The sequence below is a fragment of the Erythrolamprus reginae genome, chromosome 2 (genome assembly GCF_031021105.1).
Source record: "Erythrolamprus reginae isolate rEryReg1 chromosome 2, rEryReg1.hap1, whole genome shotgun sequence".
NCBI classification, from domain to species: Eukaryota; Metazoa; Chordata; class Lepidosauria; order Squamata; family Dipsadidae; genus Erythrolamprus; species Erythrolamprus reginae.
This window is the reverse complement of record NC_091951.1, coordinates 97,650,369-97,677,373: the sequence shown is the minus strand read 5'-3', so window position 1 is coordinate 97,677,373 and position 27,005 is coordinate 97,650,369. Positions and strand designations below refer to the sequence as shown.

Here is a 27,005-nt window from a genome sequence, read left to right as displayed (position 1 = left end):
ACAAGAATGAATCTATACCCATGCTGCAGTTTCATGAGAGTTCATTTAAAAAAAATATATTCCTGGGATGTCATGAGAACTGTAGCTGTTCCATAGATGACTGTCTTCCTCAGTCAGTCTAGTGCCATATTTCTAAAAGGATACATACTATTCCTACAATGTTCTAGATATTTATAAAACTTTTTTTAAAAAGCACTGTTCTTTCCCTAGGCAATGGCCCTACATACAAGGAAAAATACACATGTTTGTTGTTGCATATGGCAGAATGCAGCCCTTCTGCTGATGAATAAGATATGATTCCTTCCTGGAATTAGTTACTTAAGTTGGAGAGGAGAGTTTTGTGTTACAGTTTGAAGGTGATGGGGTTTTCTTAATTAATAAATACATAACGACACTGCTTCTCTTTAATTGGGCACTTCATACATAAAGAACAGCACAAGAAAATTTTGTAACTTCACAAATCTTGCTTCTTTTTTGAGAATGAAATTGGCTGGCAAAGGAGCTCAAAATATAGAAAGGAAGAATAAATAAAATATTTCACTGAAATTCACTGAAAGAGTAGTGGATCCTTGGAACAAACTTCCAGCAGATGTTGTTTGTAAATCCACAGTGACTGAATTTAAACATGCCTGGGATAAACATAGATCCCTCCTAAGATAAAATACAGGAAATAGTATAAGGGCAGACTAGATGGACCATGAGGTCTTTTTCTGCTGTCAGTCTTCTATGTTTCTATGTTTCTAAAATCCAAAATTATGTTCAGAACCTTATGACTCACTCCAACTTTAATTGAAACATATTCCCCATAACCTTCTGAAAAGCAGACCATAAAGACTTCCCAGACACTGGATCCCAGAAATTCAGACATTGATTGGGAAAGGGAAAGGTTCAGTTATAAAGACCATATTCTAAGGTTTAACCTGTAGCAAATCCACATGGAACTAGAAAAGACACATGTCTAAAATCATGGAAAATTACTACTCATCAATGTAGATTATGTTCACTAGATATCAAAATATTGCGACCCTTGATACCAACTGCAAATATATGGGTATTGATATCCAAAATAGGTCTCTATTTTGCTGTCCTGGAAAAATATGGAACATTCTGTTTCTTGTGCTGAGGGATTTTGTTGCTGAATAGTGTGAATGTGCTGAAAAATTATGTGATCTCTGCAACTGAATAAACACATTTCCACTACAACATTAGATAGAAAATCCTACCGAAGAAATCTTAAGATATAAAATTGAGGAAACTCACCATAAGAGGGGCAAAATTATTAAAAATGTGTGCCAGGGTGATGAGTATTGTTGGATCCCCTTGGAGTTGCCAGTTGGAAGAGTCTCTTTCTACCAGCTTCCCTTCCTGAAAGAGAAAATTCCAGATTGCACAAAAAAATTAAACAGATTCTTAATTTACATTAATTTTCTTAAGAAACTCCTTGAAACAGGTCTCTAGTTCAGAAATACATAATTTCTTAGAAAGGCAACAAGTTCATTATTATCCTGACAAATCTGGCATTATCTAGATACTACATAGAGGTTGCTTTAAAATTTTTGGACCCCATAGTTCTAATACCAGATGATGCCACATTGAAAGATTACTACGTGCTCTATTTTGTTAAGTTCAGCAAATCCCTTGTACCTAATGCTGTTCATTGTTATCTGCTATTTGCAGGACAGATAAAATTCAATTACTGTTACAGCATAACACAATTGGGGGGTGGGTCTGAATGGGGAAGAATAGGCTTCAGTTCAACCTTGCAAGTCTAAATAGCTGTTGACTTTTCAATCAGTTAAATCCTAGGATTTGCTATCTCTTATTCAAGTAAGGTTGTGGTACCCCAAACAGAACCAGAATGCAATCTGGGGTTCTCCTGAATTCACAGCTCCTGTTTGATGAACTTGTGACAGCTGTAGCCAGGAGGGGCTTCACGTGAATTCATCTCCAGTACCAGGGGTGCCCTTTCTTAGACTAGGGGCCCTTCTCTTAAGGTCAATTACACTTTAATCTCCTGACTGGGTCACTGCAGCACATTCTACATGGGCCTGTCTTTGAAGAGCATCTGGAAGCTGCAGCTGGTACACAATGCAACAGAATGGAGAGAAACGAATAGCCTCAAGGTGTGCATGTTGCATTTTCTCCACAATCTTGCATTGTTTGTCAGTGTGTTTCCAGGTTTAATTTAAGGGCCAGGATATTTGCACAACTATCTGCCTAGATCCAGCAGAGTCCTGTTAGTCAAAGAAATCTAAGGGAGCCAGGAAGCAGGATTTTTCAGTTGTTGAACATCAATCCTGCTGAGAATAGATTGGTACACACCAAACCAGTCTTTCGGAAGGCTCTTATAGGGTTATTTCATAAAATAAGACACAGAGGAACTGTTCCTTGTTCAAACCCTTTAGAACAGGGATGTCAAACTCAAGGGCCATGGCCCAAGTGCCGCCCACAAGATGCTTAGATCTGACCTGTGGGGCTACCCTGGAAACAGGGATGGACCAGCCTGTGGTGCCTCTACCAGGGAAAACGGGTTCCCAAGCTGTGTTTCCACTGGCAGAGCACTCAGGACCACACAGGTGGCCCCCAATCCAAGTGATGTCAAGTTGGCCATGTCCATTCTAGTCACGCCCTCCCCCCCATGAGGTCACACACAACCCCGATGGGGCATCCATGAAATCAAGTTTAACACTCCTGCTTTAGAATGATTCATTTTACTACACTAAAATGTAGTAAATGCTGTTTTTGCTGTGTTTTAGGAGTGTTCTATTACTTCATTCTTTGAAAGTGATTGAAGGAGCTTTGGCTGAGTAGCATAAATATCTATACATCATACACACACCTAAATAAAATAAATGTAACTAAGTCCATTCATTTTTAATAGAACGTGTCTATATAAATGCAATATTGAAAACATGATCTTACCGAAACATCTATTTTAATAACATTGTTGAGATATCCCAGGAGCTTTTGAGCTTTCATCAGATCTGCAGCTGGTTTATCCTGCAAGGGCTGATATCCCTCCACTGGATATGTAAGGAATTATTAAGAAATATAGTGGAAAGCAATTTACTTCTTTAAATTAAAGTTTGTCAATGCCTGGAAAAGAAAGAGGCAGTCTTTCAATGGGCAAGAGCAGCCCCTGAGTCTCCGAGAGAGGAGCAAAGTCCACAGAAAGCAATAATGCCTTATAAGTGTGACTGCATCATGTAGTGGGCAAGGGAGAGATTTCCTGCAGACTTTTATTTTTCCAGATTCTTTTTTAAATTGCCAAGTCTATTTTAGGTGCACTCTACGGTGTTTGTATTTTCTCATCTTAAGGAAAAAATGATGGGAAGTGAAAACACACAGGATGAATTTTACCATTATCCTTACTAGTCTCTGTTTTTTCTTAAAACTCCACATAGAAAGTGGGGGGGGGGGGGAGGATCTGACACAGCATCCTAATCAAAAGCACAAGATGAAATCCCCTATCCAAATTTCAGCTCAAGTACTAAGTGTTCCTCAATTAAAAAACAAACCTTATATGGTTATTCTTCAGTTTTACTGAGTAACAAAAGTAAAATATGTTCAAGATGCACTAAGAAAGTATTTTTTCTAGGTATTATAACTGTTAGATTCAATGGATCACTGAAAAGCCAATGGGAACACGGATAAGGAAAAATAATATTTGAGATATTGACATTTCCCAGGAAGAATTTTTCCACTATTTGGTTAAAACTTTTTAAAAGGATGTCGGAGTGGGCGGCTGCCAAAGTTAAAGGCGACGGATTCCTTGAATGACAGACTGATGGCAGGGAAATAGGCCATGGCAGAACCTCTTGAAATATTATCAAAAGCTGTTCCCAGGGACACACCATTCCTGAAGGGAGGGAAAAGGGGGGGAAAGAGATTTCATATAATTTATCATAAATGATTTACATGGCAGTCACAAAAAAAATGCAGAAGTATTCAAAGCCACATAGCTTCTCCTTTCCCAATGGAAACAAATAATATAAAACAAAGCCTAAAGCCTAAGGATAGAATTTTCTCACCTATTGCTATGACCCATTGATTTTATATGCAAAGGTAAATTCTTGCCGGAGCACTAAGATTGTATTTGGTCTTAGATGTGACTCAGGTCTATGCTATTTTCTCTGCAGATGCTTATGGGTAGCTAAGAAGAACAAGGCACTCTATAACACTGGTCATAAAAGTAATCACTTGGCAAAACAATCAGAACAATCCATTTAAACTATTGCTTAATTTTTAATTTTCTCAGTATTAGCAAGTTGGGGGTTTTTTATTAAGGGAATCTATGATATTGATGCTGCAATCTATATCAGATTTCCTAAGAGCTATGCAATGGCATAGGTGCATGTATTTAATGGAAGGCAGAACTATCGTCATCAGATCAAATTGCTAAGATTAGACCAAGTAACTAAATTTGCTTGCTTTCTACTTTTTTCTATTACTATAACATCATGGGTAACATTTTGCATCTTAAAACCTGCCCCTGAAAAACAAAACATTCAGGCCAAAAGGTTTAGCTCACTAACTCCAATTATATCACCAGTCATGTCTCCTATCCAGAGGTCAAATAAAGCCATGTTGTCGTTGTTTTGAAGTATGATTCCTGATTACTAAATATTACTTATCACTGCTCTTCACACGTAGTATTCCAGTGAACATTCTGCTGTATAGATACAGTTCTCTGCAGATTTTAGTGAAGGGCCGCACTTACCTTTCCCTACCAGATCGGACCTGGAGGCTGGCAGAGGCGTCTGCATGGGCGGCAACAGCCGCATGCACTCTCGGATGAGATTTTGCTTCCGCGGATGCATAGAAGCAAAGAAATTGGCAAAAACCGCCAAAATCTCACATGAGGATGCTCACACGCATGAGATTTCAGCAATTTTCACCATTCTTTGTTTCTGCACATGTGCAGAAGTAAAGAAAAGCTGAAAATCGCCAAAATCTTGTGCATGGGCACATTCTTGCACAAGAATTTGGTGATTTTTGCTGATTACTTTGCTTCTATGCATGCGTGGAAGAACATTTCATGCAGGGGGCATGTGGCAGAGATGCACACACATTGTTGTTTCCGCTACCAGAACAGCAATCCCAGGTGTACTGGGGGCCGCCCGCCCGTGGATACAATACTATAGATCAGTGTTTCCCAACCTTGGCAACTTGAAGATATTTGGACTTCAACTCCCAGAATTTCCCAGCCAGAGAATGCTGGCTGGGGAATTCTGGGAGTTGAAGTCCAGATATCTTCAAGTTGCCAAGGTTGGGAAACACTGCTATAGATAACTACAATAAATAAGATCTGCTTCTCATATAGAGTGGCCTATTCAGTGAAGCCTCACAGGAATCATGTAAGAATTGCCAGTCCCATGGATTACTTCCAGTGGAAATTTAACTTTAATATCTATTCATGTTTCACATGGGACTGAAAGAAAGCTTTTTCCAATTTTACCAATATACAATACAAATTCCTGCTGAAAAATAATCTGTACCAGTTTCTATGACAGAACCTGAATGTAGCACGATATGACCTTTTACTAATTCTACTTTGTAGAGAAGCATTATGGTAAAGTGGGGAAAAATCTTTATTACAATATTGTTTATGACCTCAGTGAATATACATATAGAAAATGTGATGTTGAAATGTTATTATACTGCTGTAACAAGTGATATTGATAGCGATTTTTAACCAGGGGTGAAATCCAGCAGGTTCTGGAGACCCGATAGCAGAAATTTTGAGTAGTTCAGAGAACCAGCAAATGCTACCTCTGGTTGGCCCCAGAATGGGCTGGGACTGGAGATTTTGCACTATCCTTCCCCCAGGAGTGGGGAGGGAATGGGGATTTGCTGCTTCTTCCCCAACTAAGAAACTAAATCTAGCAAGCAATATGAGTGGCAAGTGAACTATCAAATAAAACCTCCAAGTACATCCTTCCCCTGCCATGTCCATCAAGCCATGCCCATGAAGCTATATCCACAGAACTGGTAGTTAAAAAATTTGGATTTTACCACTGTTTTGAACACAATACTTACAAACAGAAAGAAATGTTTCCTTCATCAAGGTCTATTAAACAGCTGACAATGTCTCCTGCTGCCCAAGACTGGAAGAAGAAAAGAGTTTTTCTGAAAACGTGTAAACAGGATTCTCTCATGGTTATTTTCAAATTTATCATGCATGCCTCCTTGATTACATTATCTTTCTGTTTCACAACCCATTCCATTAGCCCAATCATCTTTCCTCTCTAATCTAAGAAATATAATAAACTATAGCTTTCTGTTCTGCAATATGGAACGAAGACAGCTACATATTCAGACTCAATGCTAATTTCCAAGTAAAATAATTAGGGACACTTACTTTCCCATAGTTAGTTGTAGTCACATTCCATTTGCGCACTCGATTCCCATCATAAGCATATGAATCTGGTGTGTCCCCAACTCCTTCCTTTGTAAGAACCAAGAAAAAAACTAAAATTATTAGGATTACTATCCCAGTTTGAATTCTCATGCCATACTTTTTCAAAACTCTCACCCGTACCTTACTACAAGAGGTAAGATGTTTGAGGCTTTAACTTAGTATTTCCCTTTTGTTTACAAGCATAAAATTGTACAGAACAAGAGTAGAAAGGTTAGATTGAGGCTGGGATATTCCATCACTTGTCATTAATGTTTTTTAAATATTTTGTCACAATGGTGCTTCTCTTTCCATAAATTATTGTCAGTGTCATATGGAAAAATATTAAGAAGTACAAGAATTACAATACTGCCCCAGACTTTGAAATACAATAAACGATTGTTTAATAATATTTAGAAAAAGTGGCAATACTGTATATGCAATGCTGTAACATTACCTCTTGATTGAATCGACAATTGAGAGTGCACCAACCAATCTGCATGAGACCTTGGGATGAAATTAGTACCTCATAGATCCATTTACCTAAAAGGGAATGTAAGTGACATGCAGCAAAGTTCCATTTACATGGTTTAGATTGCAATTACTTGTCAAGTATTATAAACACTTAAAAGAATTCTAAAGGCTTATCATCCAAAGGAATTCAAAAAGATAAATCCATTCTTCCCTTTGCTTTTATAAGCATTATTTATTAGCTGTCCAATAAAAATAATTTTGGGGTAGTAATATTTAATTGTCAAACATTTCTTGCAAAATAGCTAAGATACCTCTAACACAAAAAATCAAGTCAGAGATTAACTGGAGAATAAATCCTCATTTTAATTTGTTTGCTACATCTGTCTTCCAACTTAAAACAATATCTTTCCAAGGTTGCCCCATTTTAATCTTACCTTTATATACACAGGTAGTAGCTCTAATAGAACCAAAGTTACTATGCCCAATCACCTAATACAAGAAACAAAGAAAAAGGCTTTCATTGTACTTTATTTCAAGAGAAACAAAGTTAAAGTATTGTGTTACTTCCAAAGACCCAAATCTCAAACTACTAGTGAATTCTCTCCCCCAGAATCAAGAGATGAGCAAGCATGATGTAAGAGTAATGAGGTTATGTATGTCCACATAATATCTTGCTAATCACGTTTTTCCAAACAAATACCTAGTGATAATGTGAGAAAGCTACTCCTACAGATTACACAACATGTATACAATTAAGCCACTTAGTTATATAAACAGGTTAAAAATCAGTGTGAACTAATAGCCTAAAAGCTCATAAGGAAGGATAATAAAATACAAGTGCATATAGATGGTTCAGATGTGATTCTAACAACCAAGAGAAAAACCAAAAGTAATACATGACCTTTATAAAGAAAGAACGATAACATCCTCAGTTTTCAGGGCAGCTTAGCTGACTGCCAGGATTGGTAATGTAAGTGGTGCATGACTACACTGATTGATAGGCTCAGCAGAAAGGTGGATTTGCTGCTTCTTCCCCAACTAAGAAACTAAATCTAGCAAGCAATATGAGTGGCAAGTGAACTATCAAATAAAACCTCCAAGTACATAAAAAATATTATCAGCAGCACACAGAAACAGTAGAAACTAATGGGAAGGAGTAGTTTAAGTGGAGAGCAACAAAGAATATCTGTCTGTAGCCAATTATTGTGACCACCCAAGCATTTAGGCAGAGTAAGTGAATTCCAGCTGCCTTCAATTAAATATTGTCATGTTGTGGGACTGGGGAAACATACAGTATATTCTCTGTCACAACCCCTGTCCATTGGAAAAGCAACCCCATCAAGAGACAAATTGCTTCTACTCTCCAAGTGTTTAAGAACTCACTTAAGACTAAACTTTGCTCCCAACCTGCTCCAGTACCATGTGTTAATGGAGTCCTTGTTATTATTATTTTGTCCAAGCAATTATGTTTGTTATGTTTTTGATTGTGTTTTAATTATGTATTTGATATTTTGCAAATTGCCCAGAGTCTTTCTGGAGTCTTGTGGACATAACAAATCTGATTAATAATAATAATAAACTAAATAAATTTCGTTTCTTATTAAATGTATATGCTACCAATCCACAATCCAAAGTGACTCTAGATAAATAAGCAAATCTAAACAAATAATAATAAAAACTCAGTGAATATGAAAGCCAGCAACTGCTAGAGAACTGGTAGCGATGATTTCACATTGTTGTGAATAATATGCAGCCAATATACAATTAAACAGGATACACACAATACAAATATTTCACAAGATATACCCAATGCAAATATTTCATCACCATATAAAAGAGCTCTATTTAATTTTCATGCCTTTGAACTTGTTAATTATGACTTGAGGATTATCTAAATTTAAATGAATATCATTTTTAAATTAAATAATTAATACATAATATCTTAATTTTATTACTATAACTATGCTAAGAAAATGGAAAGGCAACATGCAAAGTAAATATTCTAGTAAAGAGATAACAGGGAATACCATAAAATTAGATGTTAGATATGGAACATTTTCAAGAAGAATAATACTGGAACCAATTGATTATACAGATTTATTCCAGCTGCCTTGTGTTTTTTCCTGTCAAATGGATTAGGCTTTTCAATCAGTGGTTGACAGCTACCTCTGTCAATTTATGTACCTAAGCCACAATCACACTAAGGCTATCACACCACTTTATTATATCTGCAGCAGGCAAAACTTTATGAATGTGAGATTTTAACACTAATTTGGGGGGGGGGGGGACCAGACTATTTTAAATTAGAATAGAAATGTACAGTTATAATTTTTTTGCTACATAGGATTTCAAATTAATGTTAATCCATATCAACACTGACAAATAGTTTACCTATGAAAAGAAGGAGGGAATGTTTTTCCTACATTTACAGCAAATCAAATTAAATCACACTCACTCCAAGTAGATCATCATCAACTAGCAGGAGCCCTTCAAAGCCACTAGTATGATCCAGCACTACTGTTGAAGGACCGAGTCTGCCATCTACAGTTTGATCTGAAACAAAATTGCAGGAAATATAATGAAAAAAGTGTGGAAATCAACAAGAAATCCAACAGGCAATATATATGCAATTTTCTAGCAGAAATGAATTTTACAAAGGAAGTAATATAGTTAATAACCATATTTTAACATGTATTTTAATAGAAATAAGGATAAATCTATCAGTGAAAGTTTTGCATTACTCAAAAAAGGATACATAATGTTCAACATTATATTTTTGCAAATATAAACATTGTAACTAGGATTATTCTTATCACCTGAGATGTCTGGTGAATCTGAGAATATTTCTAAAGAGAGTTTCTTTAGTCTTTAGTTGACATTTACTATCATGTTTCATAAACACCAAAAGAGAGATAAGCTAAAATCAGAATTTATGACAGTCAGCCCTGAAGTGAACCTGGCTGAAGTGGTCTTGGAGGCTCCAAGGTTGCCACACAGCAGCAGGAGGGGGGAAATAGTTAAGAGGGGCCAATGAAGTTTTCCTGTGGGAATCAAGGATATTCTCACAGAGGAGGAGCAAGTAACTCGGCAACTGGCCAGCATCTGGATCGGACAGTGTAATCAGTGACTTGGGGGGAAGGGAAAACTTTTACTTTTAATTAGGTGAAAGCCGCAGGAAATCTCAGAGTCAGCTTTCACCGGTTTATGCCAATATGATGTACGGTATCCAATAAACTGTTCTTTGAGAAACTTGAGTGCCTCAGAATTTGTTTTATATGGGTACATTACTTGGAATCCTGATAATGACATGCTATTAAAAGTACACAAAGCTGGTTTGTGTACGCAAAGCTGCCTTACTGCTACCATTCAGTACAATTGTCACTGCCCGATGGTGATTCTCTCAATTTTATTGTCTACTCATTACAAAATTATTTAGACAATATCTAAATAGCCAGACTATGTTTGTTTGTTGATTTGATTTGATTTGATTTGTATACCGCCCCTCTCCGAAGACTCGGGGCGGCTCACAGCAACATTACTGGAACCATTTGGCATACTCAAAGAAAATTATAAATGTTGGTACTTATAAAATACTCCAAAGGCTTATTTTTCATAAAACCTAATGCTATGTTTATTTTTATAAATGTCTAAAAGGAAGACTTTACAGTCTATGAAAAAAACTATGCAGAACAATTTAACATTTCCAATATTACAAGTACAGTGGTACCTCTAATTATGAACTTAATTTGTTCCATGACCAGGTTCTTAAGTAGAAGCTTTTGTAAGAAGAAGCAATTTTCCCATAGGAATCAATGTAAAAGCAAATAATGTGTGCGATTGGGGAAACCACAGAGAGGGTGGAGACCCTGTTTCCTCCCAGAATATTCCTAGAGAGGCCCCATGGAGGCTTCTCCCTGCCTTTTCTGGTTACAGTTCCGGAGGCTCGGGTTTGTAAGTGGAAAATGGTTGTTCAGAAGAGGCAAAAAAATCTTGAACACCCAGTTCTTATCTAAAAAAGTTTGTAAGTAGAGGCGTTCTTAGGTAGAGGTAACACTGTATCTTTGCTTCAAATGTATTTATTCAACTGAAAGTCAACAGCATGTGTTTCCTATTGGACACATACTGTAAGTGTTAAAATGATTCACAGCTACATTGTAGATCACATTGTAGATCACTGTAAATCAGTTCTCTATATATCAGGAGTTCTCAAACTTTATAATAAATGATAAATGAATGTGTGCCAAGTAACGGGACCGCCTCCTTCCACATGAATCCCAATGATCGGTTAGGTCCTACAGAGTCGGCCTTCTCCAGCTCCCGTCAACTAGACAATGTCATTTGGCAGGACCTAGAAGAAGAGCCTTCTCTGTGGGAACCCCAAGCCCTCTGGAATCAACTCCCCCCAAAGATTCGTGTTGCCCTCACCCTCCTCAGCTTCCGTAAGAGTCTAAAGACTCATTTATGCCGCCAAGCTTGGAGTCATTAGGTTCTACCACCTGGCCATTGAATGCACAGTGGGCTTGTTTGAATGGATATGTGTATATGTTAATAGGTTTTTTAGTTTTTTAAATGTAATTTTTAATTTAATTTTAATTAATTATATCTTGATGTATACTGTTTTTATATGCTGTAAGCCACCCCGAGTCTTCGGAGAGGGGTAGCATATAAATTTAGTAAGTAAGTAAGTAAGTAAGTAAGTAAGTAAATTGTTGTTTTTGTTGTTGTTGTTGTTGTTATTATTATTATTTCATTGGGACTGGGCAAGAAAAATACTGCCAATCATTGTGTTTTGTCCTACATATGAATTAAAGCAATGAAAGCATTTTAATGGGAATAAGGAAAAAAACTCATCCCCCAGATATAAATTAAACCATATTCTTCTGGGGAAAGACATAATTTCATATAATTCCTGAAATCTGAGTTTTATAATACAGCCAATCAAATTCACCAAGGCTGTTTTCTTCCTTGAAATCAGCTGCTCTCAAGATGCTCTTAAAACGCTGTAGCTTGCAAAGCTATGGAGGGTGTAATTTTTTCCTCAGCCCACCATTCAAGATAACAGCCATAACCCATCTTCTTTTATCTTGCAGCTTTATTGCAATTCATAAGAATACCTGTAGTTGTGGGTACAGACTTCTCAGTGCTCTCTAAGCTGGGTTGTTGGCTTGCAGTTGTTTCATTACTCAACCGGGTAAGTTGAACAGGGCCTTAACTTAACTAGTTGAGTGACAAAATGTCTGCAAGCAAGCAACCAAGCTCAGGAAGCACAAAGAATTCTATTGGTGTTTATTCCATGCAAATCCCTTTCCACACTCTCACAGATTATCTGAAATTTTCCTTCTGCTTTGCATTAAACATATTTGGTACTAACTAGTTAGACATCCAGTTAACTCTTGGGACCCACGTTTTGAGAAATGCTGCCATACAGGATAAAATAAAATAAAAAGACAAGGTTCATTTTTCCTAAGATGCTATTCTATGTCACCTTAACATAGTAAACAAATAGGTACCTTACCTTGACTATCTTCTGAGCTGGCATCTTCTGTTAATAATTGCTCTATATGTTCTTGTAGATTTTGAAATGATAGGTGCTTTCTAGGAATAAAAAGAAATATTTTTAGGGGTCCTGTATGATTTTCTATGAGAGCCAGCTTGTTGTAGTGGTTAAGGCATTAAGCCAGAAACTAGGAGACTGTGAGTTCTAGTCAGTCTCAGGCATGAAAGCCAGGTGGGTGATCTTGGGTCAGTCACTTTCTGGAGGTAAGAGAAAGGGGGCAATAGCAAATTACTTCTGAAAAACCTTGGCAACAAAACTGCAGGGACATGAATGAACAGAAGGAAAAATGGCTTTCTGTGAAGAGATTTCTATAAATTATACATGAGATTTCCTAAATTATTTCAACATTATCCTTAGCTAAATAGCTATGTAATAAAACTACAGTCGTGTAAAAATGTAAATTCGTCCAGTGTAAAAGTTTTTTTCTTCTTTTTTAACATTTGTGGGCAAATCAATATTTTATTTTCAAAGAGCATATAAAGAAAAATTAATTAAACAAAATATAAACATTGTTTTGAAAATAAATTATTCAACAAAAAAATTAAGCAAGCTATGCCATTTCCTTCAATGCGTAAGGACATTCTTTGCTCTAATACCTGGTATGGTAGAAACACCTGACACTGACTGGGAAGTATTTTTTTCCCCACTCCTCCATGCAGAATTTTTCTAGCTGTGGATATTTGGGGAAAATTTGCATGTGCAGCCCTTTTCACATCATTCCTCAGCATCTGGATAGGATTTTGATCCAGGCTTTGACTTCTTGGCAATTCCAGAATTCATAATTTTCTGGGTAGATTTACTGGGATACTTTGGGTCACTGTCACATTGAAAGGTCCACTTTCAGTTTATCTTCAATTCTCTAACAAATGATGTCACATTATCCTAAACACCTTCTTGCACAATGAAGAATTTAGTACAATTGTAAGCTGTCCAGACTATGATGCAGTAAAACTGCCCCAAACCATAACATTTCCACAACCATGCTTTACAACTGATATTCAGTGAATATTATCTAGGATTTTGTCCCCCAAAACCTGGGTTTTGCCTAAGTGTTTATAAGCAAACTTTAATCTTGCTCTGAAGTTTTTTCTGGACAGCGAAGGTTTTCTCCTGGCACACAATCCTAAATAGATCTAATCTCTGCAGCTTTTTTCTAATGGTAGACTTTGATATCAATAGTGGTGAGCGCTAATTGTATATCACATGACATTTTGATATTCTAAAAGACTTTTTTCCAGTATTGCGTGCTCTACTCTCAGGCTAAACTTCCAGGGGCAGCCTGGCCTAGGCAAGTTGGAAGGTGTTGCAAATCTTGTAGATGGCCTTCTGGACAATGGAATGATTGACAGCCAGTTATTTGGTGATCTTTTTAAATCCCTTTCCAAGCTCACAGACATCTATAATCTTCCTTGAGGCCTTAGAAAGCTTTCTGTCTAGAGATGATACTCCACATTTCAACAACAAAAAACAAATCAAACTAAATGTCTGAGGTTTCAATAAGACACATATCCCCCAGTTCTTCTCTAATGATATTCTAAAAATTTGCACTTGATTCTAATTTTATATATTTGAGGTAGTGAGAAATGTAGGGGTATACCATATTTTTGGAGTATAAGACGCACCTTTTCTCCTCTAAAAGAGGCTGAAAATTTTATACAAAGAATGTCGCTTTTTCAAAGCTTTTTTTCCCAGCCCTAATGAGGTGCTAACGATCTTCCTGGCTTGCAGGCTTGTTTTCATTGCTATTCCCTCAGAAAAAGTTTCTTCCCAGCCCTAACCAGGGGATAAAATAATGTACTGAAGCTGACCAGACTAAGGATGCTAACCAGATGAATACCTGGTAGGGTAGATGTTTTCCCCCATTTTTCTCCCCCAAAACTAAGGTGCGACTTATACTCCAAAAAATACGGTACTTACTATTTTCCACATACAAAATTTCCATGTAGGTTTATTTAAATGGTTTTTTTAAATTGTGGGATTTAAATTGTTTTTAAATTGTTTTTTAAACGTCTTAATATTATTTATATTTTTTAATTTTTGTTCTGTGCCACCTAGAGTCCCTAGGGTGGCATACAAATCAAATAAATATAAATATTAATATATATAAATCACATAATTGTCTATAAAACCTAAACGGTGCATAATTTGGGTTATATTATACAAATAATTCTATGTTGAAGATGATTTCCAACTTCCCATTGAACTGATATAATAAATGAAGTCCATTTATTTGTGACCTAGCAAGCTAAATGGAATCCATGAGTTACATAATGTGCCACATCTCTCTAATATAGTTTTGCACTTGGGAGGGAAAAATAACCATTTGCCAGAATATTTGTAAAATGATAGCGATTGATATCATATCACAGGGAACTGAGGAAATAAGGATCTCAATGGGTTGGAAATCATTTTTTAAAATAAATTACTGTAAGCCTATTGAAAAATATTAAAAGTTTTATACAGTTCCAGTTTCAAAATATGCTTCCAAAAAGTACCTTTGTTTCTACCCAAATTATCTCTATGACCTTAATAAACTGCTAAAGAAATTTGACACAGAAAACTCTCTAACTCAAAATAAAAAATATTGAAATGGAATACGTGAAGAATAAATAGTCTGGGAAAGCTGCAGCAAAGCAACAAGAAACCACTCCAGTCCTCCTCTTGGTAACCTCCCCGATCAAAAGTAAAACAGGATGAAAGTTATTTTTAACAACACTAGCAACTCAGTTGTGAGTTCAGTTGCTAAGTATAATTTGACCCTAACAGATCTTTAAATAAAAATGTACAACATGCATTTGTCCTAAGACACATTCACATGAAATTCTAGCAGCATTAGTACCGCGCTGATCTTGCATGTACTATCTAGCGAGAAAAGTAAAAGGTGTTATCATGTAATTATATCTGAATTTAACATATACAATATGAAATAAAAAAGCTTTTCTTAAGGCCTTATGAACATCTTATTGGCCTCATGAGTAATCTATATATAGGTCAAGAAACTATAGTACGGATAGAACTTATTCAAACAGACTGGCTCCAGGTTGGTAAAGCAATGAAACAAGGCCATATGGTGAAGATGTATTAAGGGGAAGAAGATGATAGCTTTATAATTGGAAGATGAAATGATAACAACATACACTACGCTGCTGACGCTATCTGAAAACTGAAAATGCAAAGGATCTATAAATTTTAATAATAAAAGCAGCTGATTAAAAAATGGAATCAAGATAAAATATTTATTTATTTATTTATTAGATTTGTATGCCGCCCCTCTCCGTAGACTCGGGGCGGCTCACAACAGCAATAGAACAATTCATAACAAATCTAATAGTTTAAAAACATTTTAAAAACCCCATTATTAATAAGACATACATACAAATATACCATACATAAATTGTATAGGCCCAGGGGAGATATCTCAATTCCCCATATAAAGACTGCCAAACTAATGACAACAGATACAACAACCAACCAATCTTAGAACTGACAATGCTCATAATGAAATGGGAGAATGTTTCTAGGTCAATCATCAATAGTGGAGAACAAGCAGTCAAGAAACATGTAGCAGAGCAGCACTTGGTAGAGTAGCCATGAAAACCTTGAAAAATATATATTCCAGTGCTGTGATTTGTCTATGCCTACATTACCTGTAACCCTAATAATAATTCAAAGATGTATTCTAATGCAGCAAAATAATAAAAGTATTGATATTTTTGAACTTTGATGTTGGAGAAGACTCCTGAGAATTCAGAGTACAGCCTAGAAAACAAGCCAATGGCTTAGCAAAGAAATAAATCCAAAGTTTTTACTCAAGGCACAAATGGCTAGGTTCAAATTATTCTATTTTGGACACATTATGAAGACTCAGCTCAAATGCTGAGAACAGGTAGAAGAAAAAACAAGACACACCCAGTAGCCAAGTGAATGGACTCAATTAGAATGGTGACCATTCGTGTGAAACTGATTAATTTCATAGCTTTATATGAAATTTAGTGGATACTGATTTTCAGGTTATAAATGTTAGTACAAGTCGCAAGAACTATGAATGTTTTCAGTTACTATTTAACATTTATAAAGCACACATTTTCTGAGTGTTCCATAAATATTAAAATTTAAGGCATTGTTGGCAATATGTAAATAACATACAATATTCAAATTGACTGATATATTAGGGTACTGTAGAAAGATGATTCTGTTGCCTCTCACGCACTTTTTCAAAATGAGGAGGAAGTCCTATACATATATTATAACAAAAATACTTGTATATAATATATAAAACAGATTATAGATATGGTTTATATACTATCAGCACTGAACTCTTCCTACTAAAGGTTTACTCATGAGTCAGATCCAAATTGTATGATTTGTATTTAGTAAATTAAGAAGCTACTACCTGCATGCAGCAGAAGGTTGAGTTCCATCAGCACCGGGAAAAATACGATGAAGATAATCATTCAAGAGCTTGCTGTTCACTATTCCTATGGCAAGTAGCAAAACCCAAGTTAGATAACACCTCAGAGATATTAAAGGTTACTTTCAAAGGAGTGACAAATACTTTCTAGTCGAATTTATTTCTTCTTTACAATTTAAAACAGAGTATAATACAGTATTCCTGCGTGACTTACATTTCAGACAATCCAGGATAGAGCAGAATGATCTGCCTAACTCTATCTACTGCATCAAATAATCTCACATCCATTCAATAAGTCTTGCTCATAGTAAAGGTTCACTTAATTAAAACTACAGGATCTCCTGTATTTATGTTAATTAAGAATTAAGAAGACTAAAATCAACTTCTATCAATGCTCTTTGTGATTTTTTTCACATTTTTGAACCACTCATTGCCCTCGGTAACGTCTTCCCCATTTCCCCGGAAAAAAGACCCAAACAGAAAATAAACCCTAGATGATTTTTCAAGATGCTCATAACTTAAGCCTTACCTCAAAAACAAGCCCCTGTTAAGATAGTCAATCAGATGGACACATTTGGTACTGTATTTCCCTGAAAATAAGATCTAACTGGAAAAGAAGCCCTAATGCGGTTTTTGGAGCAAAAAATAATATACAGGGGTGTCTAGGGGAAAGCATTTTGAAATTCCCTGATATTTTCCTGACATTTCCCTGTAACTTGCAATCTAGTTATGGTGTGGTCATAGATTATGTCTAACCAAACAGCTAAGCCGTGGGGAAATATCGGTAGCTTAGGAAGCAAGTTGTTGCCACAGTTATGCTCATTTTTGCTTGACTCTGCCAGGCAATGCGATCTGTGTTTTATTTACATGATTTTTCCATGACTTTTAAACATTTTAATACAGTTTGTTTTTTCCCCCTGATTTATTCAGTTTTTTTCATGAATTCCCTGAAAATTCCCTGATATTTCCCGAACTGCTGATTTCCCTGATAATTCCCTGATTTCCCTGTTTTCCAGGTTTGCTGAACATCCTGAATATAAGGCCCAGTCTTATTTTTGGGGAAACATAGTTATTGTACTCCTAGATGTTATAAAATAAAGTGTAAATATGTAAAAACAGTATATAAAGAGTAAAAATTTAGAAAGTTTACAATTAAAAGGAGGCCGGAATTAAATCTGTTACAAATTAGTTAAGAAGGCAAAGGGAGGGCTCTCAGAGCACCAACTAGCACCATGATTGCATGCTCCTTTGAGCTCCCCACAAGAGACTGCAGAGTCTATTTTAACTCCTTTGCAGAAGGACAGGGAAGAAGAGGGGGGGGGTGGAGGAGATTCCAGAGGACAGGGGCAAGGGCAGAGAAGGCTTTCTTCCTAGACTCCGTCATTTGGAATTCTTTAACTGATGGGGTCTGCAACATGCCTTCTTTACCTAATGGGATGGGACAGACTGATATAATGGAAGAAAAACAGTTCTGTAGGTAGCCTGGCCCCATGCCATCAAGGGCTTTTATAGGTCACAACCAAGTAATGTACCATTATATTTAATATCCAACTAATGAGACTGTATTTACACAACTTGGAAAGTAAGCTATATGAATCAATATGCTTTATGAAACTTCCTCTTCTTAATGATTAGTAAAAAAATAGATGTCTTTTTGGTACCTGATTACTTTTTCAGCAAGCTGCGATTTTTTTTTCCTACTAAAGATTTATAATTTTAGCTGACCTTCCAAACAGATCTCAAATAAAACATATCTCTGGGTATTTGACCTTTATATAATTGACTTAGAACCAAGAGAAACCTACAAGATAAGTAGCTTCAGAATCCACAATATTGCTCCTACCTGCAACTTTGGACTTTTCAGACTCGGTGCTTAACCTGTAATTCTTCCGAGGAAATGCTGTGCCAGAACCTCTTGATGTCATAGTTCAGGACAGTATTAATGTCACTAACTTCGAAGATAAAACATGAAATAAATTAGTAATTGTAACATTTGTAGGAAAACTGCTATCAAATATTTTAATGCTCCTAACAAAACCACTGAGAATGAAAAAAAGAAAAACATATTTTTGCATTTAATTTTCAGTGTCATTTTCAGATAACACTTTTTGGCATGCATTGTTTCATCTTACGAACTTTTCACCTTACGAACCTCAACCTGGAACCAATTAAGTGCGTAAGACAAGGTATCGCTGTATATATATATATATATATATATATATATATATATATATACAGTATACTATGTTCAAAGCAGCACGAAGCTAACAACTTCAGCCTGATGATGGTGAATGTGATTTCACCGAAACGTCGCATAGACACTCAAAATATTACACGGTGTAAAACCCGAACTCAGAACAATCTACATATATATATCTATACATATATTTATATAAGTACAAAAAGTTGATAGGTAACCAAGAGAAAACTTGCTTTATGGGAACTTGCTTTATTCTTCATTATTCAAAGTAGTAATGCTTTTAAAAAGTGCTATTGCTAACATGTTGCAAGGCGCCCTGAGTCTAAGGAGAAGGGCGGCATTAAAAAAATTAAAAATAAATAGAATAAATAAATAGAATATGTAAGCAATAGATTATCCTCAGAGTTGTATTTGTTATACATCTAGATCCATTCTCAGAAGAAACATATAATAATAAGTTTCAAGACAATTTGTCTCACAAATGTTTATGGATATGAAGTCCCCATACAACATCTTAACAAGACTATCTCGCAATATGAAGCAAGTATATTTCAAGTTCCAAATATATCTCACTTAGACCATCATCATCTTTGACTTACACAACAGCAAAAGCAACTTTCATCCTCATTAAGCAATAGACACAAGCATATACAGTAATTCAATATTGCCGTCACAACACAGTACAAAAAGTAACTTTGGCAACATTAATAAACAGTTAATATATATTCACATGCTGACTGAAGCATTATGTAAATAACTAAGATTGGAATGCTGCTTTGAACTACACTACAATGCAGAAGATTTTTATTATAGACCATATTTTTTATCCACACAGTATATTTAAAAATACTAAACATTTCTACTAAGCTTGTCCACATATCTCAGCTGGTGAAAATTTGAGCCTTTGACTCAGTTTTGACTGTCTTGAAATTGATTTTTTTTGTAAAGTTGTTTGAAAGTGATTTGCCCTTGCCTCCTTCCTAGGGCAGGGGAGGGGGAGGAGGGGGAGGAGGGGGAGGGGGGGAGGGGGGGAGGAGGGGGAGGGGGGAGGGGGAGAGAGCCTGAGAATAGAGAGAACTCAGAGTTTCCTACTAGTTTCTTACCTGATGCCTTAATTATTATACTATGAGATCTTAAATTAAACATAAAGTTTCTGTAAATCCATCTTGATTGGTCACTCAAAACAATTTCTCCTCCAATCAGCACCTTTATAAGAAAATATTTAGTTAACAGGCTTTCTAATAATCTCTATAATATATTGTGAACTTTCTTAGTAAATGCATATCTACTAGAAACAATCCTACTATCAGAGAATGCTAAAAAGGAAGACCAAGAAAGAAACAGACATACAGCAAGAAACAAAGTACAGCTGCAAAAGCAGAGATGGCTCTAATTACATAAGGATCTATCTAACATTATTTTATTTAAGAATATTGCAAGAAGGAAGGCCTAATCCTAAGAAGGCAGCCCCAATTTTGGTCACTTATCTTAGAGAAAGATACTAGACAGCTGAGAAAAAATGCAAATAAGACAGCTGAAATTATCAGGGAGTGAAGTAACTACATTAGTAAACACAGTAGTATTTGGCATTTTAAAAATTACGAAAACAAGCCAGCATTCTACAGTAGAATCCATAGTTTACTGTATTCAGGGTATAGTAGAATCCATTTTCCTATAGTAAAAGCCTTGATCATTAAAAGTAGCATTTCCTCACACAATTACAGTTCAAGTAGGATTACTGTTAGATACTGTAAGATAAAACAATGATCAAATTAGGATCACTATGAAAAATCTTAATGAAATTCATGGAGAAAATGGCTATCAATAGCTTATTATATATATATTGTATACTATATCACTCACACACATGTTCAAATAACTGTTTCTGATAACCACAGCTGAGAAACATTCTCTCTCAAATTGGTTTGTTTTAAGAGCTGAAAATCCAATGGAGACTGCTCTCCCTTTATCAATTCAAATTACATTTAGCCTTGGCATATGGAAATGGGAGCCAAAATTACAACTCCAGTCTGGAAATATTACTGCAATCAAACTGCATTATATTACAGTAATTTTGGCTTCCAAATAATGTGGAAGGTTGCAAGCATAGGGTTATGTTTATTTTAGGATTTCCACTGGAAAACAAGTAAAAAAATAATCAGCTATCAGCCTTGCATTGAAACACCTGCCACAGCCCATGACCTTTTGCCCGATTTCACAGTTGCCTCTTTTATTACTGGGAAGTTTGTTGTCCTCCAAACTCCTTTGGCTCTATCATCACTCTCATCCATGTCCTCCAAACCCTTCTGGCTGGATGATCACTCTCATCCATACCTATTATTGGTAAGGAACCCCCATTGACATAGACAGTAAAAAGAAGGAGGGAGGAAGAGGAAAGAGTAGTAGGAAAAGGGAGGGAAGGTGTAAGAAAGTAGATATTAGAGGTGGAATAGCCACCTGAGATAGAAAGAGGGGGGTGGAGAGCGAGAAGATTGGGATAAATTGAATAATAAAATTAAAATTGGAATGTAATTTAGGTTATTATATTACTAAGTTATAATATATGCATATTAAGGAACATGTGATGTTATGTATGTTTCTGATGTAGAGGAAAATAAATTAAAAAAGAAATAGACAGTACTTGAGATCAAAACCTTAAAATACATTTAGGATTAAGGTGCAAGTCTGAGCAGATTGACTTCTCACTAAATTCGATAGACATTTGTTTATTTGTTTTATTTATATGTCGCCCAACTCCCTCTCTAAGGACTCCCTAAGGGCATCTAATATCCACTAGTTTTTTTCATCATTCCTGTCATCCTTTTCCTCCCACTTAGGACTGTATGACTCTAACTTGTTGCTTGTACCCTAAGATTTTTATTAATATTGATTGTTTCTTCATTGCTTATTTGACCCCTATGACAATCATTAAGTGTTGTACCACATGATTCTTGACAAATGTATCTTTTTCTTTTATGTACGCTGAGAGCATATGCACCAAGACAAATTTCTTGTGTGTCCAATCACACTTGGCCAATAGAGAATTCTATTCTATTCTATTCTATTCTGAGGTTTCAAGATCACACTGGGAAGCTTTCTTTTCCGCGGTCCACAAGCCATTTCATCTTTGTGTTTCTTCCCACGCAACTCTGGGAAGGTGACACACAAACGAGGCACTTTTTTTCCTTCTTTTCTTCACACGAGAGTGAGCCGGTCTCCCGGGTGCCGCTAAGCACGCCAGGAACGGAAAGCAGCCAAGGCGCCAGCAAAGGAAGACCACCACCAGGCTGGAGATTGTGGGGCAGAAGAGGAGCAGGAGGAGGAGGCTGAAGAGGAACAGCCTTCGCCTACAACTCTTCTCCCCCCCTCCCTCCGAAAAAGGCCTCCCTCGGCCGGCTTCACGCCAAGGGCAGGACCGGTGCAGCAGCCAGCCTCGCCTCGCCTCGAAACTGCCCACCGGGAGTCTCCCGGCCGCGCGACGGGCTTCCCCACCGAGCCCCCGAAGCGCCCCACCGCCTTCCCCGCGCGTGGCTGGCAAAGCCGGGTTGGCTTCTCCCTTTTTTTTAATTTTTAAAGGCGAGCGGGAGAGCCTCTCTCGCCTCCCCAGCTGACCCGCCATCCGGGCCTAGTCGCAAAGCGCGAGCCCGCGCGTCTCGACGACAGCGGCGGCTCCCCCGCAACTGGAGCCCCGCTGCTGCTGCTACTCACCGCCGCCTCCACCACCGCACGCTGGCTGGCTCCCTGGCCAAGCCCCGCCGGCAGCGGTTCCTCACAACATCCGCCCCTGCTACGGAGCGCCAGCTGGGACACACCAAGCGGCGGCACAACCGCAGTGGCTGGGCGGGTGGATTCCCTTCGTTGTAACTGGCAGCGCCGCCCTCGAGAGCCGGCTGGATCTCCTGCGAGCGAGTAGCAGCGCCCGAACGCAGCGCGGCCGGCTCTGACCCTCGTCCCTTGCCTACTCGGGGAGAACCCCGGGCTTGCTTCTCTGCAGCTCGCTAGCGGAGGACGCTCTGTTCTCCTTCCCCCAAATGCTTGCCTTTCAGGGGTCGTGCGGTAGCCGGACCATTCGAGACGCATTACCTGAGCACATTTTTTTTTAAAAAAGGGGGGGGTCTCACCTAAGGTTTGGAGTAATGCGAGAGATGACCGGAGAGCAGCACAATGTCATAACTTTCCACCAGTTTTGTCATCAGGGTAAGAAAAGTTAAGTGCCACCCACTCCTACAAATATTGATTGATTGATTGATTTGATTTGATTTATATGCCGCCCAACTCCCGAAGGCTTCTGGGCGGTGTACAACAGGAAAAAGACATCAAAAAGACAATGTAAAACAATGTAAAAACCCTTTTCAAAAAATCATATACTGTATCCCGTTTGGGGCCGGAACTAGAAGGTGTATCATATATTCTAGCCTTCCAGAATTCAAACATAAATGATCACCTATGAATTTTTGCTCATACAAGAAAAGAGAAGAAAAGCAAAGCTCAGGGGCTGGTTCACAAATTATACTTCACGAATGAGCCAAGTGAAACATTGAGCTGGTTGTTTTAATCTAAATCATTAGCCCCGTCTACACTTAATTTGTCTTTTGTTTTGTACTGGCTAAATGAAGACAGACCCGAGTTTATGGCTTAGTATGATGTGTAGACCTAAATGTGTGGTCTGTTGAGTAAGCTAAATGATAAAACATTTAAACCACAGGTTACCGCCGCAAGTACACTGTGACAACCTATGTATATTGTATAGATCACACTGATGGCTTAGTATACTGTATATGTAAACCGAACCATAATATGATTGTTAGTTTTTGTGTAATGTATGCCATTATAGTTTTCTGTTTATGGTTGAAACTGTTGTGAAAATTATGGGGGGGGGACTATATATATTTTCTATATAGATATAGTTTCTATATAGAAACTATATGTATGTTTGGTTTTTTTTTTAATATTAATGGGTTTTTATTCGTTTTTAGTATTGGATTATTATTGTACGCTGTTTTATGATTGCTGTTAGCCGCCCTGAGTCTACGGAGAGGGGCGGCATATAAATCCAATAAATAAATAAATAAATAAATAATAAATATCTGGGTTTTTGACCAGGCTCAGTTTATTATATTTCTGGTATGATAATGCTAGGAAAGAAAAAAACGAAGATCTCTTGGAGCAAAATTGATTAAGTCAATTATAGTAGCAACATATGTATCACTAGAATATATGAAGGACCAGGTTGGGGATAGATTGTCTATGTGGATTTTGCACTACACACCTCCAGGAAATTCCTACCATGTTGACAATTTTCTCCTTGTCTAGAGTTAATAGATCCTATGCTATTATTTTGATATTGCATAATGGAACAGCAAATGTTGCATCGTTCGCTGATAGAATAAGTGTTCCAAAAGAAAGGAATTATCTGCCTGCATCTGAAGTATTTTCCCCCCTAAAATGAGTAAACTAGTGATTTGGCAATTATTCTCTTCAATTCTGAATTTTGTATAATGTTATACGTGTTATATGTGTTATACAAGTGTAGAGGAAGGAACAAGAGTATCACCTCAAACCAAACCAAAGAAAACAGAATAGTAAATGGAAGGTGAAATGCTCTTGATTTGATTGATGAATTGATTGTTTCCTGATCTTGTGGTAACTAAAACTGCATTAGACATGTATCTTGGAACATGCAACAGTGGAATTCTGTGAACTTGAAACAATGATAAATAGGATTTCCATGGCAGTAACAGCAAATGGAAAAAAGAGCGACATGAAATTGTTTCTCCTTGATTGTAATGAGAAAGGAACTTTTCAAACAATTTGGGATGTGTGGGTTTTTATGTATGTTTGTCTTAAAAGACGAGGTAGACTTTTTCACAGAGAAGCAACTTAACTTTTTTTAAAAAGGTAATTTTATTGAATTTTATTTCAGACATGTTCCTCCTTCAAGCCAGTAGATCCTGTCTTCTTGCTGCGAAGTCGGGATGCATAGTATCTAATTCACCAATCTTATTTGAGCAACTGAACCAAAGTGAAATGCCCAAACAACTCTTTCCATTTCTTGCTGTCAGAAGTAATTGACAGAGGGAGGGGGGAATAATAGATATGGAATAGTGGATATGGGAGAAATAGTGGATATGGGAATTTTAAAAGTGTTATAATTCCATCAGGGGTGAAATGTTCCTGGTTCACTCGTGCCTGTTGGTTATTGGAGAGCCGGTCGCGAAGGCAGCGCAAAGGTCCACATACCCACCAGAACGCCGCCATTTGGGTTCTTTTACCCTCTGTGCAGGCACAAAGTGTTCCGTACATGTGCAGAAGGTAAAAGAACTCAAATAGCAGCATCCGGGCAGGTGAGCGGATCCTCATGCTGCCTTCGTGACTGACTCTTCAATGACCAACAGGCACGAGCGAACTGGGATCATTTCACCTCTGAAATTCCATTATGAAATTCTATCAACAAGCCAGCACCCAGGGTTCTATGAAAATAGGCAAGTTTTAATATCTGAAAAACTTTAACATTCCTTTATATCATTCTATTTAAAGATAGATTGTCTCTCAGAGAAAATAATTGACAATAATTGATTAAAGGCAAACAGCTGCTGTTCAGTTTTGCTAAATCTGGCAAAGAGGTGACTAATATGAGGTCGATATAATTGCTTATTTTTATATTGGAAATTTAAATCCTACACACTGGAGGCAATCTATTACAAAATAACCCACAATGTGCTATGATGTTCTAATCCAGTGGTAGGCAAAGTTGGCTCTTCTATGACACATGGACTTCAACTCCCAGAATTCCTGAGCTAGCATGATTGGTTCAGGAATTCTGGGAGTTGAAGTCCACAAGTCATGGAAGAGTCAATTTTGCCTAAGCCTGTTTTAATCTATCTGTGTCCTAGTACCAGTAGGTTCTACTCACTTCTGTGATATTAACTGTCTCCTTGGTTTTTATCTATATAATTTTAGCTTTGGTAGATTAATATGCTAAGCAGCTGAATTTCATTTTTTTCTCATTGGCAGCTGACCTCAGAGAGTAATGTACGCAAACAGGAAAAAAATAACTGGAACAAATACAATTTAAACAATGCAATATTGAGAAAATTGTGCTTCCTAGATTGTTTCATTTAGCATTAACGTTTCACAGGAAGTTCCACAGTTGTGTACTGATTGTTATAAAGTCCTTTCCTAGATATTTATAATTTACATACTACTGGGTAAATTGGCTGCAAAAAGGGACTTTGCCAATACACCTAAATAAAATCAGCTTTAGTGATATTGCCATCCAAATATTTATTTTAGTGTCTGTTCAGAGCTGGAGAAGCTTCTAAGATGAAAAGCGAAACATCTTCAAAGAAAAAACAGAAATTCCAATTGCCTCTTGAAAAACCACCTTTGGGTTAGAATGAATGGTTAAAATTTTGATCAAAGTTTGGTTTTGCCATTTCTCTAAATAATACAGTGATACTTTGTCTTACGAACTTAATTGGTTCCAGGAGGAGGTTCGTAAGGTGAAAAGTCCGTAAGACGAAACAATGTTTCCCATAGGAATCAATGGAAAACCAATTAATGTGTGCAAGCCCAAAATTTACCCCTTTTTCAAGCCAAAGCGCCCATTTTTGCGCTGGTGGGATTCCCCTGAAGCTCCCCTCCATGGGAAACCCCACCTCCGGACTTTTTTGTTTTTGCGATGCTGTAGGGAAATCCCAGGAGGGGAATCCCAGGATCGCAAAAACGGCCGCTCCACTGGCAACGGAAGTCCGGAGGTGGGGTTTCCCAGCGAGGAAAGCCTCAGCGAAATCGCACCATTGCAAAAACAAAGAAGTCTGGAGGTGGGGTTTCGAGGGCTTTCATGTTTTTGCAATGGTGCGATTTCACAGAGGCTTCCCACGCTGGGAAACCCCACCTCTGGACTTCCGTTGCCAGCGGAGCACCCCTTTTTGTGATCCTGGGATTCCCCTGAGGCTCCCCTGCA

General features: G+C 37.2%; 1 protein-coding gene across 3 annotated transcripts in view; it reads right to left on the bottom strand.

Moving 5' to 3' along the window:
• The window catches only part of RNF123 (ring finger protein 123), a 127,736-nt gene that overhangs the window by 100,254 nt on the left and 477 nt on the right, over positions 1 to 27,005 (bottom strand). The window contains exons 1-13 of one of the 3 annotated variants that reach the window (XM_070738872.1): positions 22,748 to 23,018; positions 20,143 to 20,245; positions 18,683 to 18,791; positions 16,822 to 16,906; positions 12,387 to 12,466; positions 9,327 to 9,424; positions 7,306 to 7,360; positions 6,855 to 6,940; positions 6,362 to 6,448; positions 6,040 to 6,107; positions 3,734 to 3,859; positions 2,923 to 3,031; positions 1,261 to 1,365 (exon numbers count right to left, since the gene is read on the bottom strand). In XM_070738872.1, the coding sequence (XP_070594973.1) occupies positions 1,261 to 1,365; positions 2,923 to 3,031; positions 3,734 to 3,859; positions 6,040 to 6,107; positions 6,362 to 6,448; positions 6,855 to 6,940; positions 7,306 to 7,360; positions 9,327 to 9,424; positions 12,387 to 12,466; positions 16,822 to 16,906; positions 18,683 to 18,764 (981 nt within the window). In that variant the 5' untranslated portion in view covers positions 18,765 to 18,791; positions 20,143 to 20,245; positions 22,748 to 23,018. Of the gene's footprint in view, positions 1 to 1,260; positions 1,366 to 2,922; positions 3,032 to 3,733; positions 3,860 to 6,039; positions 6,108 to 6,361; positions 6,449 to 6,854; positions 6,941 to 7,305; positions 7,361 to 9,326; positions 9,425 to 12,386; positions 12,467 to 16,821; positions 16,907 to 18,682; positions 18,792 to 20,142; positions 20,246 to 22,747; positions 23,019 to 27,005 lie in introns of those variants that run through there. The other 2 variants (XM_070738873.1, XM_070738874.1) reach the window with 2 other exon arrangements.